The 12,502-nt window shown below is 42.6% G+C and overlaps 1 protein-coding gene across 12 annotated transcripts in view; it reads right to left on the bottom strand.

Moving 5' to 3' along the window:
- CD46 (CD46 molecule) overlaps window positions 1-8,139 on the bottom strand; it is a 33,896-nt gene extending 25,757 nt beyond the window's left edge. For 2 of the 12 annotated variants that reach the window (XM_037737391.1, XM_037737392.1), the window contains exons 1-3: window positions 7,873-8,139; window positions 2,314-2,502; window positions 1,762-1,864 (exon numbers count right to left, since the gene is read on the bottom strand). In XM_037737391.1, coding sequence (XP_037593319.1) covers window positions 1,762-1,864; window positions 2,314-2,502; window positions 7,873-7,969 — 389 coding nt within the window. In that variant the 5' untranslated portion in view covers window positions 7,970-8,139. Of the gene's footprint in view, window positions 1-1,761; window positions 1,865-2,313; window positions 2,503-7,539; window positions 7,789-7,872 lie in introns of those variants that run through there. The other 10 variants (XM_017525534.2, XM_017525536.2, XM_017525533.2 and 7 more) reach the window with 7 other exon arrangements.
- Between the last annotated feature and the right edge of the window lie 4,363 nt (window positions 8,140-12,502).

Here is a 12,502-nt window from a genome sequence, read left to right as displayed (position 1 = left end):
TTTTTTTTGAGGAAGGGTCTTGCTCTGTTGCCATGCTAGAGCACAGTGGCCAGTCTCAGCTCACTGCAACCTCCGCCTCCCAGGTTCAAGTGATTCTTCCACCTCAGCCTCCTGAGTAGCTGGGACTACAGGCACGTGCCAAACGCTTGGCTAATTTTTATATTTTTAGTACAGACGAGGTTTCACCAAGTTGGCCAGGATCCACCCACCTCGGCCTCCCAAAGTGCTGGGATTACAGGCGTGAGCCAGTATGCCCGGCCGCTCTATGTAACTATTAACTGAATATTCCAATATTTCTACTTAACCAAATTTTTAAAACTGTCAGAGAAACGGCCTTAGTCACAGGTGATTTTTCCTCCAATATTCACTTATTTTATCTTCTTTTTTTTTGAGATGGAGTCTCGCTCTGTCACTCAGGCTGGAATACAGTGGCATAATCTCAGCTCACTACAACTTCCATCTCTCGGGTTCAAGTGATTCTCCTGCCTCAGCCTTCTGAGTAGCAGGGATTACAGGCACATGCCACCACACCCAGCTAATTTTTGTATTTTTAGTAAAGACAAGGTCTCACCATGTTGGTCAGGCTGGTCTCAAACTCCTGACCTTGTGATCTGCCTGCCTTGATCTCCCAGAGTGCTGGGATTCAGGTGTGAGCCACTACACCTGGCCATTATTTTTTCTGTATTATAGTGTATTACTGCTATTGCTTAAATCTGGTTTGTCTCTATCAAAACTCATATTGAAATTTAATTGCCAGTGTAACAACATTAAGAGGTTGTGGGGCCTTTTGGAAATGATTAGGTCATTAAGAGGGATAATGCCTTTCTAGAGAGTCTTCATTAATTCTTGTGGGAGTGAATTCTCATTTTTGTAGGCTTGGATTCATTACCATAACAGCAGGTTGTTAGAAAGTAAGAATCACCTCCCTTGTGCTTTGACTTTTTTACACATGCTAAATTTAAATTTCCCTTTCACTTTCCAGCATGTTATGATGCAGCGTGAAAGCCCTTGCCAAACACTACTGCCATGTCCTTGAACTTCCCAGCCTCCAGAAATATAAGCCAAAAAATTTTTCTTTAGAAATTACTTAAACTCAAGTATTGTGATTGCAACAGAAAATGGACAGAAAATTACATTTACTCTCTAAATGCACATTTCTCTTAAATATCCAGTATTCCCAATACATACGACTTCAAAAGCCCTACAGAACAGACTATTACTGAGTGCTCACTGCCTGTTCTTGAGATGCTTCATATTGTAGCAGTCTCAAAAATAAGGTTTTTCAACTGGGAGATTTTGATCAACATGATAGTTAAAGGCTAATCGGTTTAGTTTTGGTTGGGTAACACCTTACAGAGTCGCCTGGATACAAGAGTATCTTTAGTTGGCAATTCTACTTCTGACAGAAATGAGAGAAATAGCTCTCATTTCTGTGAGCTCTACTTCAAGTCTAAGAGTTGGCAGATTTCAACTGGGGACACTCAGTTGTGAAGAATAAATTCTCATGATTACTACATTTTTAGTGCTTACAACAGGCTTATTGTCAGATACAGCAAGTAGTTTTGCTTTCCTTCAATATCAATTTCTTTTTATTTACTATACATCTTGCCTATCCCCATAAAGCATCCATGAGTTGTTTGGTTAGAAGTATAACTTGTCACATAGAAAGCAAAATTAAATATACATGAATGCTTAAGAAGAAAGGCAAAACAAAAATAAAATTACTAACATTTCCCTAATTTCCTCTAAGGAGCAACTTACCCGTCATTACAAATGAAGTGCAGCTGATTTCCAAATGAATAAGTCCCATTTGCAAGGATTGCTTGGCCATGTAAAGGATTAGGTATATAGTGACACACTTTTTCTAAAAAAAAAAAAAAATTGAAATTTTTTTCAATCCAGTTATTAAAGATCTGAATCAAAATTAAAATTCTGCATTGCTCTTTTGAATGCATGGGAATATTATTTTCTTTATTTACCTATTATAAGGATAAACTTAAGATTCATGCTCACCTAGGCAATCTATTGCCAAGAAAAAGATTTCTTGGAGATTTCAGTTTCTCAAAGCCTCCAAAAAAGCATTGCTATCTTAAACCTCATTTCACAAGAAAAAAAAAAAAAATCACCATATTGAAATATGTACCCTAAAATGTGTGAAAATCTCTAGAGAAAAATGAAAACAAAAACAAAAAACAAAACAAAACAAAAATCTCTAGAGCTAGCAGGAAAAATAAATAAATAAGATAAAATAAAATTAAAAAAGAAATCTCTACAGCCAATAAGGAAAAAAAAAAAAAATGCTTGTTTACTTACTAACACAGGGCTCATCTGAGATCGGTAGCCATGTGTGATTCCGATCACAAATAGTATGGGTGAGAAAAGGAGCGAAGTGGTGGTATCCTTTTTTACAGTCATAGTTTACTCGTTCCCCAACCCTATAATAGGGTTTTGGTCTGCTAGTGAGCTCCATAGCTTGAAATGTTGGTGGTGGCCCACATGCATCTAGGATTAAGAGAATTACAACATGAAGATCGTATCACTTTAACTAGCCATGGACTGTGGTCTGGCAGCAGGTGGTATACAAAAAATAGAAAGGCTCTTGGCAGGCCAGGTGCAGTGGCTCACGCCTGTAATCCCAACACTTTGGGATGTCAAGGCAGGCGGATCACCTGAGGTCGACATTTCAAGACCAGCCTGACCAATGTGGAGAAGCCCCGTCTCTACAAAATATACAAAAATTGGACGGGTATGGTGGTGCATGCCTGTAATCCCAGCTACTCAGGAGGCTGAGGCAGGAGAATCGCTTGAAATCCAGGAGGTGGAGGTTGCAGTGAACCGAGATCGAGCCATGGCACTCCAGCCTGAGCCACAAGAGCCAGACTTCATCTCAACAATAAAAAAAAAAGCTGTTGGCAAGATTTTAAATGTTTGTTCCATGCGTTTACGTGAGTGTTGGTAATGATGAAGGAAATGCGACTTGCATGTTTTAAATAACATCCTATTAGCTTTTGGTTTTTTTGGAAATAAACATTCCACAGTAAACTTGAAGATAGAGCAAATGTTTTTGGTCTTAAAATATATATGGATGCATCTTTCCCCACATTCTTCTAAATTCATTTCAAAACTAACTTCTCCACTAAGAAGTCTTCTTCAGTACCATAAGCACTCTATCAGATTGTTCTTCCATAGTTTAAAACACTGACTTCCGACAGCTTCTCACTTCAGGCTGTCTTCTCTTAGAAGGCACGTTCCTGGGGGTCAAGGACCATGTTCTTCTTTTTCTACTACACTCTACCCACTCTGTGGGTGCTCAAAAAATGCTGACACTGTCAAATTCTATCTCCAGTTAGGTACTCAAGAAATTGATGCTACTGTGCCTGGGGAAATGAAAACAACCCAAGTTTGGATTCATGTTATGTCAAGTTAAACAAAAGGCTCAAGCTGCCCTAAAAGGACAGGAAATAACATGAAAGTCTGAATTTATGATGGTGATTGTTTATTCCTGAAGAGCCTGTTGCTTTTCAGAATCACTCACCCTGTGATTTGGTCCTCTCCTTTCTTGTCTCCTTTGCCCTATTCTGTCACACTGAGTAGCTTGGCAGGCCAGCAGTATCACATCTTGGTCCTTTGCTCACACTGCTCCCTCTACCCTGAATACCCTTCCTTCCTGGCCAGTAGCTACGACTCCTGCTCAAGTCTTGTCTTCCTTAATCCACCCATCATCTCCTCCAGAAAGCATTTTCTGCCTCCCTCCACAAAGCATTGATCAGTCACCTTCCCCTGGACTCTCCCCTGCATGGATCTCTCAGGTAACTATCACCTGCTTTTGTGTTTAATAGTTAACATGGCCGACTCCTTTCATCCACGTGACCACAACACGCAGCACAATATGTCCCTCATAGTAGCTGTTAAAAAAAAATTTGGTACTCAAAGTCCACTGCTGTCAAACACAAAACAATGTGAAGAATATACTGTAACAATTTCATATTGAAAATAATCATTCTACGGCACAACGGAGAAAGAAGATTTAGCCATTTCTTGTGTTGCCTATCTCTCTCGGTCTTTTGGTATCCTGGCAGGTGACCAGATAAGGACTGCTCTCTTTGCATTGTAGTACACCGAGTAAGGAAACTAAGCAGCTACTCTGTAAGCACTTGCTGATCTTGGCTTCTTCCACTGGAAATAAGGAAAACATCTAAAATACGCAGAAGAGACCACACACAACAGGACACTGGGGGTTTTGTCCAAAAAAGCAGCTTCTCTTCTGGAGGAATGAGACTGGCCTGAGATTTGATACATGTTTCCTTCTGCTGTCTTGAACCCTTTGGCAACTACCTTTGAGAGAGCAGGTCTCCCACGCGCAGCATTGTCTGCTTACAAAACCTTCTCCTTGTAAGAGTGAGTTGCTCCAGAAATTGAATGTTTATTTTAATCCATGTATTCTCCCTGCCTGGCATCATGAGTTCTCATTTTTACTTTCTCTAGGTTTCATACTTGTTTTGATTTAACCTTATCAACCTCAAACTTAACAAAACTAAGAATGAAGAGAAGGAAAAACAAGGTTATCTTCCATGTTGCACCCTATTTTATTTTTCTATGTTCCTGTATTTCAAATCATTTTCATTATCTTCTTCAACTTCCTGTTTTGTTTTTTTTTTAATGTGTATGTTCTTCTTCAACTTCTTTTTTTTTTTTTTTTTAATGTGTATGTTCTTCTTCAACTTCCTGTTTTGTTTTTTTTTAATGTGTATGTTCTTCTTCAACTTCCTGTTTTGTTTTTTTTTAATGTGTATGTTTTTTCCTTTTCGTTTTTTTCTGGAAACAGGGTCTTGCTCTGTCACCCAAGCTAGAGTGCAGTGGTACAATCAGGGCTCACTGAAGCCTTGACCTGCAGCCTTGACTGTGGGGGCTCCAGTGATCCTCCTGACTCAGCCTCCCAAGTAGCTGAGACTACAGGCATGTAACAAACACCACACCTAGCTAATTTTTTTTTTTTTTTTTTTTTTACATTTTTTGTAGAGGTGGGATCTCCTTATGTTGCCCAGCCTGAACTTCTAGTACTAAGTCTATTGTAAACATTAATCTTAAAATAAAAGGCCTTTCGTTTTCTTCTTTTTTTTTTTTTATTGCATTTTAGGTTTTGGGGTACATGTGAAGAACATGCAAGATTGTTGCATAGGTACACACATGGCAGTGTGATTTGCTGCCTTCCTCCCCTTCACCTATATCTGGCGTTTCTCCCCATGCTATCTCTCCCCAACTCCCCAACCCCCACTATCCCTCCCCCATTTCCCCCCAACTGAGGTTTTCTTCTTATCACCACTGCTCCCTCCTCCCATCGCCCTCCTTCAAAATGAATGTTTTAATGATCACTGAGATGCAAGACTTAAGTACTGGAAGCCCTACAGTCAACACAAACAGAGGAGGCAGATCCTTTCCGGCCTCAGCTGCCCCTGCCCTGGCTTTTTAGGTACCACAGAAAGACCACCCTGAGCATAGCTCTTTAAAGAACCTTCTTCCTGGAGGCAGGAGGAACTTTTTCCTAGGCCCTAAGACCCAGCCAAATAGTATATTTAATTTTCTGGTATTTAACAGATGTCTATATGGATACTGAGTCAGTATTGATATGGAGGCAAACAAATTGGGCTTTTGGAACCACAAATGTGACAAGACAGAGAAGATCCCTGCATTCTGATGGGGAGAGACAAAGAATAGAAAAGGTCATTTTAAAAGGGTGATTACAAGTGAAGAGGGACTTGAACTGGGTTGTATGTGTTCAACCTGAGATGAGGGGTCAAAGAAGGTCTCTGCGAGGGTAACATACCAGCTGAGTTTGCAGAAGAAAAGAGCCCGTTTATGCAGCAGTTCAGGAGGAGAATGTTCCAGGGTTGAGAACAGCAAGCACAGATGTCCCAAAGAGGCAGAGTTTTGTCTGTTTGATGAGCAGAAAAGCCTTCCCTGCCTCCAGTCCATTTGTTAAATGCTGTCAGAAAATTATGCTCCTTTTCTCCAAAGCACTTCCCTTGGTTCATAAAATATTTGTTACTATTACGTTTAGTTAATGTCTGCCACTCCCAATACATTTTAGTAAATATTTATTGTTTACCGTGTTCCCAGTACTGAGCTTGTAACAGCGAGCAAAACAAAGTCCCTGCTTATCTTCCTGCATGTACATGTGTGTAAACAAATAGTGAAAAAAGGATCAAGAAAATAGGAACGGTTTGTGATTGCCTACAAGTGTTATAGCACCAGACATTCAAGACCGATATTCGTTGAATGAATGTTCCTAAGGAAAGAAATGCAACGTACAAACTGTACACGTAAGAGGATCCTAAATATAATTTTGGACATACATACACCTGAAGTGCATATAAAGTCAGAAGGAAATAGTCCAAAATATTAAATATAGTTGTCCTTTGATTCTGTTCGTTTTGTTCAATAAGTATATATTTCTTAGCTTTTTTTTTTTTTTTTTTTTCTAGATAGGGTCTCACTCTGTCACCCAGGCTGGAGCGCAGCGCATGATCACGGCTCATTGCAGTCTTCACCTCCTAAGCTCAAGTGATTCTCTCACCTCAGCCTCCAGAATAGCTGGGACCACAGGCATACACCACCATGCCCATCTATTTTTGCATTTTTTGTGGACATGGGGTTTTGCTTGCCCAACTCCTGGGCTCAAGCAATTACCCCACTTGGGCCTCCCAAAGTGCTGGGATCACAGGCATGAGCCACTGCGCCTGGCCTAGTATGCATTTTTAATAGTATTATTCCATTCAATGAAATACAAAACAAATTTAGTGGGATGGGCTTCAGCTTTAGTTTCTGAGCTGTAGGGGAAACCAGACTAACATAATTTCCTTTCCTTTGTTAGGATACTAATTTCTCAATAGGTTTGGTTACCAGTGTTTTTTAGGTTTCTTCACATCTCTCAAATATGACTCAAACTAATGAAAAGAAGGAAAATGATGTCAAAAAGCCATTAGGTAATGGAATCAGATAGTGAATATATTGGTTGGGAACAGGAATATGACTCCATGACCCACCCAAGCCCCAAAAAAGCAGCTAGTTAAAAATCAAGACCAATAGGATCTCAGGCAACACGGAGACTGTTCACAGAAGGCACAAAACGCATGGCGCGCCCTTACCACCCTCTGTAACCCCAGGCACTGAGAGCCTGCTCTCACCCAACATGCCCCCCTAGCCCCAGAGTCCACGGTCACTCCATTCAAAGCAAACAGTGAGGGGTCTTGCCCACCGTGAACTCTGCAGGGCAGGCCACTTGCACACAGCACGCTGTCAACAACACCAGGCCAGGTCCCTGGTCGCCCAGCACAGCCCATGCCAGCCCAGCCCATGGGGCACAGCGGACGGACGCACTGCAGCACTTTTCGCGGATACCGCCAAAGCGCTAAGGAACACCCCGCTCATCAAGGCGCCAACTGCCCCGCCCAGGGAACACAGGTTAAACTCTCACCGCCGGCACAGCACGGGCCCTGGCAACACTCCCACGCACCCGTGCACTCCAAAGCAAGCCCTTACCCGGGGCACCCAGTCCGCGCTCCCCTTGCCGACTGGACTCAATCCCGAAAACAAGGTGCACGCTTTTGTTGGGGGTGCAGCCAGACCCTCCGTAAATCCGGGCTGCGCACATCACTCCAGCAAACAAGCTTCACCTCGGGCTCTAAGTGGTCCCCGCATCCCCCGCCACACACCCCAGGGATCTGCGCACTGCGCCCCTCGGAGAGCCCTGGTCTCTCCCTCTACCCCAAGCAGGCAGGACCTACGGTCAGCCCCGCCCCGCGCCTCCAGCCCAGCTGATCCAGCAGAGTTCTGGCTTCACAGCTGACGCGCGAACCCGCCCCGCGATCCTACCAGAGCGAGAGGACAGCAGCAACGCCAGGGCCGCCAGAAGCAACCCAGGAAAACGCCGGGAAGGAGAGGGACACTCGCAGCGGCTGGGAGGCGCCATGCGCGTCGCCGAAGTCGCCGTAATTTATCCGGAGGTGAGCAGAGAAACCGGGAGCCAGCTGAGCAGGGAAGTCCGCTTACCGGACGCAACAATCCCCAAACTCACAAAGTGCCCACAGCCGCACAGCGGGTGGGCGTGGCCTGAGCTGCGCCCGAGGCGGAAGTGAGTAGAGGCACGGGGGCGGTGGGGCCAATCGGCGGACCGCTGGGCGGGACCTTGGCGCTCCCGGGCGGCCCGTTGGCCTCCTGGAGATAGGGCTTGGCCATGGCGGGGAGTAAACCTGTAGGCTCACCGGGACCCGCCTCTTTTCTTGCTAAACCCTGAGCCCGCTGTCCTGGAAACCTGAGGCGGTCTGCGAGAAAGGGCTGGATCACCGCCTAGTTTGTGACCCAGGAAGGGTGGAAAGAAAACTAAGCTGCCCTAGTACTGTTTCCAGGAACTCGGGACTCAAGAATAAAGCCCTTCGACCTAAAAATAGAGATCCAGAGGCCAGGGCGGGCGTCACTGTGGGCCAGCACCCCTCAGGGTTAATTTCATCCTGGGGCACTGCAGGCTGTCCGGACTGCCTGGAGCGTTACTCGGTATTTGCCGTTAGACATTATTAGGAACAATATTTGAGTTTTTCTTGCTTGAATGCCTGCTGCTGAATCGTCTCAGGGCCGTCTTGTTTTCACAGTCTCAAAGGTTTGGCTCCTGCACTCCCAGCCCCTAAGGTAATTTGCTCTTTGCTCTCCTCCCTGGAGAGGTCCCCCGTTGGAATCTAAATTATTAAGGGACATCAGGCACGTAGCAAATTGGGACTCTATGGGGCTCTTGACCTTGAGCGACTAAATGTTCTATTGAAGACGAAATACACATGCATGAACAATGTAAGGACAACGGTGTCCTAAGTGCCAAATTCCTGGAAGCAATAAATGCAGGAGGATTGGGATGGGTAGAAATTGTTAGGTGAAGCGGATAAGGGGGAGAACTTTTCTTTTTTGTGAAACAGTCTCAGGAACAATGCTGAAAAATTAAAAATGAGCAGGATTGATTTGTAGCGTTGTGAGTAAACTAGTGTGACTGGGAAAAAGGGAAAAAAGGGACGTGACTGGCATTAAAAGATTAAACAAAAAGAGTTGACATTTCTTCCTCTCAGATTGGCAGAGAATTAAAACGTCAGCCAATGTGAGTGAACGTGTTGCAGGGGGACCAGCACTCTGGTTTTAACATAACTTTTCAGTAAGTTAAAAGTCTTAAAGTGGACATGACTTCTGTTAGGCTGTCAGTTCCCAGAGAAATCATCAGAGCTTTGATCAAAGATTTATAATTTTGGAAAAAATGTAAACCCTAAGTGTCTAGCAAAAGTAATAAGGAATTTCTGGTAGTTACCTTGGTGTGATGGAATTCTATGCAGTGACTGTTGTAAAAGAATACCAAATACGAGAAACTATGATATAATTGTCAGTGGAAAAAGCAGAGTCCAAATTGGCATGTGCCTTATTGGCATTTCTTTTATTAAAAAAATGTACCATATTGATATATATATATATAAAGCAGCTAGGAATACAGCAAAATTAACAATGGTTGAAAAGATTATAGATATTTCACTTTCCTTGTGCTTTTCAGTTTTCTGCTTTCTATGTTGACCTTATGTTACACTTAGAATAAGGTAAAGTAAATTTATTTAAAAAATCAAACCTATGTATCAAGGGTTGTTTTGGTCATAGAATTATGGGAGTAGAACTTGTGTTACCCAGGGTTAACATGAGAGAGAGGACGATGAAGAACTGGATGCTCAGTGTATGCACCTAAAATGGGTCTTATAGGATTATAGAGTTTAAATGTATTTAACACAGTTCTATAACCGAGATGTACTGAAGACTCTCTGGATTCACCAAACCATGGAATTTTCTCTTCCTGTCAGACCAACAAAAATTTTAAAATTCTTGGCAGAGATTATAAGACATTAAGTGTGGTGGTATGTCAAATGAACATTTTAGTATCTTGGATTATAAAATTCAGACACTCCATGACTGCAATTAAAAGAAGTATAATTGAAGAGATGGTAAATAGGAAACCCAATGAGGGTAAATTATTACTTCTGTTAATGTATGGTGTGAAAGAGTGATATGACAGACATATTCTGTGGCTCAGTTCTGGCACTCATTTGTGCAAGTGCATAGTTTATTTATTGTTCTTTACAATAATAAATATTAAAAATTCTCCATCTATTTTCAGGCTTTGAAGAAAGATGTCTTTTTTTCTCATGAGAAGTTTTATTATAAACTATAGAGGGAAAAATCGTATTTGATCTCCTAGTTTCAGGTGTCAGATTAGATTCAAAGATTGGTATTTTATTGAAACTTTCTTCTAATCAGTAAAATTTGTATCCCTGGGGTTAATCAAGCCATTATTAACATACTGGAAAACTTCCACATTAAATATTTAAAACATTTTTATTTTAATCAACTGAGGCTTCATTTGAATGGTTCTGAGACTGCTTCCCTACTTTTTGGATAAGTTTCATGAGTCAGGGATAGAGTTTTCTTACATCTACAATGCCAAAATCTGTAGTAGGTGCACAATGAATAGCTGGTAAATATTGGATGAAGTAAATGGTTCTTGTGGTCAAGTGCATTTAACATGTCTCTGCCAGTTTTCCCCGGCATGAATTTACTAAATGCCCAGAAAGTTCTTAGAGATTTTGATTTAAATAATTTTAGACCCTAAGAAACAAATCCAGATCTCTCTGTAAAAGGGATGAGCTACAACTGTCTGCACAACAAACTTTCCTAAATCAGGTGTTGCAGGCTTACTTGTGAAGTGGACCTGTGGTCTGTCCCTTAGCCTTGAGATCATTTTAGTGACTGAGTTCAAATGGAGGGTGTGGACAATGAACTTCCTGAGGCCTTAACAGGGGTAAAAATTAAAGTCAAGGCTTTGAATGAAGCAGGAGATTAAACATTAATGTTTCCTCCAACTGCCCCTAACGATTTTGTCAAACTGCCAAAGAGGAGAAAAGGAGAGAATGGAGGATATGTGTGTTTGTGGACCAGGTTTAGAACTGTGTGATCTCCTTTAAGGGCCTTATGAAGGCCAGTGTGGGTGGAGGCTGGTGTGCGAGGATGTCATTGAACTGTGGCCAACTCTTTTAAAATTTGATGTTAGATGGTTCTTTGCCTCCTAATTAGCATAATGTACTTATGGTATGCTTTTCAGGAGCAGGTGTAGCAGCATGAATGGGCCTCTATTTGTGCCTCCTAAGCACCTGCAGCCAACTGACCTTTATGTTTAGCTGTGTCTGAGTCTCTTTCCTGTTACCATCAAGAGCATTTCATGGCATTACACACCAACACAGGGATTTGTGAAAACACTCAGGTACAGACAGAAGTGCATTTCTCAGAAGGAATGGATAGTACTTTGTTTCCTCTTGGCTTTTGAAGGCTTTTAAAACATGAGTATGTTACAAACGATATTCTCTAAGTAGATTTGGAAAATAAGGTATTTTATTCCTTTCTCATTGTAATGGTAAGAGAAAATGTTATTTAAGCGTCATAAAATTTACACACTTAGGCGAACTAAAAAAGCAAACAAAACAAAGAATGTTAAGGCTAGGAATAGCTTCAGAGAGCAATTGGTGTCCAGCCCCTTCTGATAAGGCTCTGATGTGTGGAGGAACACCAGGTCCTTCGCCTCGCATCGAGTTGGATAAAATGATGGGGACACACGTGGAGTGGTTTCAAGGAGTGCAGAGTTTAATAGGCAAGAAAGGAGGGAGAAGAAAGAAGGAAAAAGCTCCCCTGTACAGAGATGGAAGGAGGGCAACTCCAGAGCCGAGAGAGGAGAACCCAAGTGGGGCAGAAACCAGCCAGGTATATGTAGAGGCTGGAGGATGTGGTGCCTGATTTGCATAGGGCTTAGCAGATTTGTTTCACTAGACATGCCATTCACCCAGCCCGTGAAAAAACTGGCCTTCCTACTCTAGCCTTTTAATATGCAAATGCAGGGCACCATGATGTTCTATGCACATGGGGTTATGTGGGGTCATGTTGCCAGGCACCTGTGGAAGTAAGGGCAAAAGGACAAGGATGGGAATCACCATGTTGGGTGGAACCAGTTTCTAGTGGCCTGTATTTGTATATCAAATGTTGCCCGCCTGGCTCTAAGGGCAGGGGCTTTCCTTCTAGACAAGAAATATATCTGGAGCTGCTTTAAAAGAAACAAAAACTTTCCAAGGACCCCTCTTCCTCTTTATCTGCCTAAAATAGTTTCTTGGCCAGGCGGGGTGGCTCATGCCTGTAATCCCATCACTTTGGGAGGCTGAGGCAGGCAGATCACCTGAGGTCAGGAGTTCAAGACCAGCCTGGCCAACATGGTGAAATCCCATCCCTAATAAAAATACAAAAATTAGCAGGGTGTGGTGGCGGGTGTCTGTAATCCCAGCTACTCAGGAGGCTGAGGTAGGAGAATGGCTTGAATCTAGGAGGCAGAGGTTGCAGTGAACCGAGATCACACCTTTGCACTACAGCCTGGGCAACAAGAGTGAAACTC

The sequence above is a fragment of the Cebus imitator genome, unplaced genomic scaffold (assembly GCF_001604975.1).
Source record: "Cebus imitator isolate Cc_AM_T3 unplaced genomic scaffold, Cebus_imitator-1.0 Scaffold38, whole genome shotgun sequence".
Classification (NCBI taxonomy): Eukaryota; Metazoa; Chordata; class Mammalia; order Primates; family Cebidae; genus Cebus; species Cebus imitator.
The sequence above is the reverse complement of the archived record's forward strand: the minus strand, read 5'-3'. Positions and strand labels throughout refer to the sequence as shown.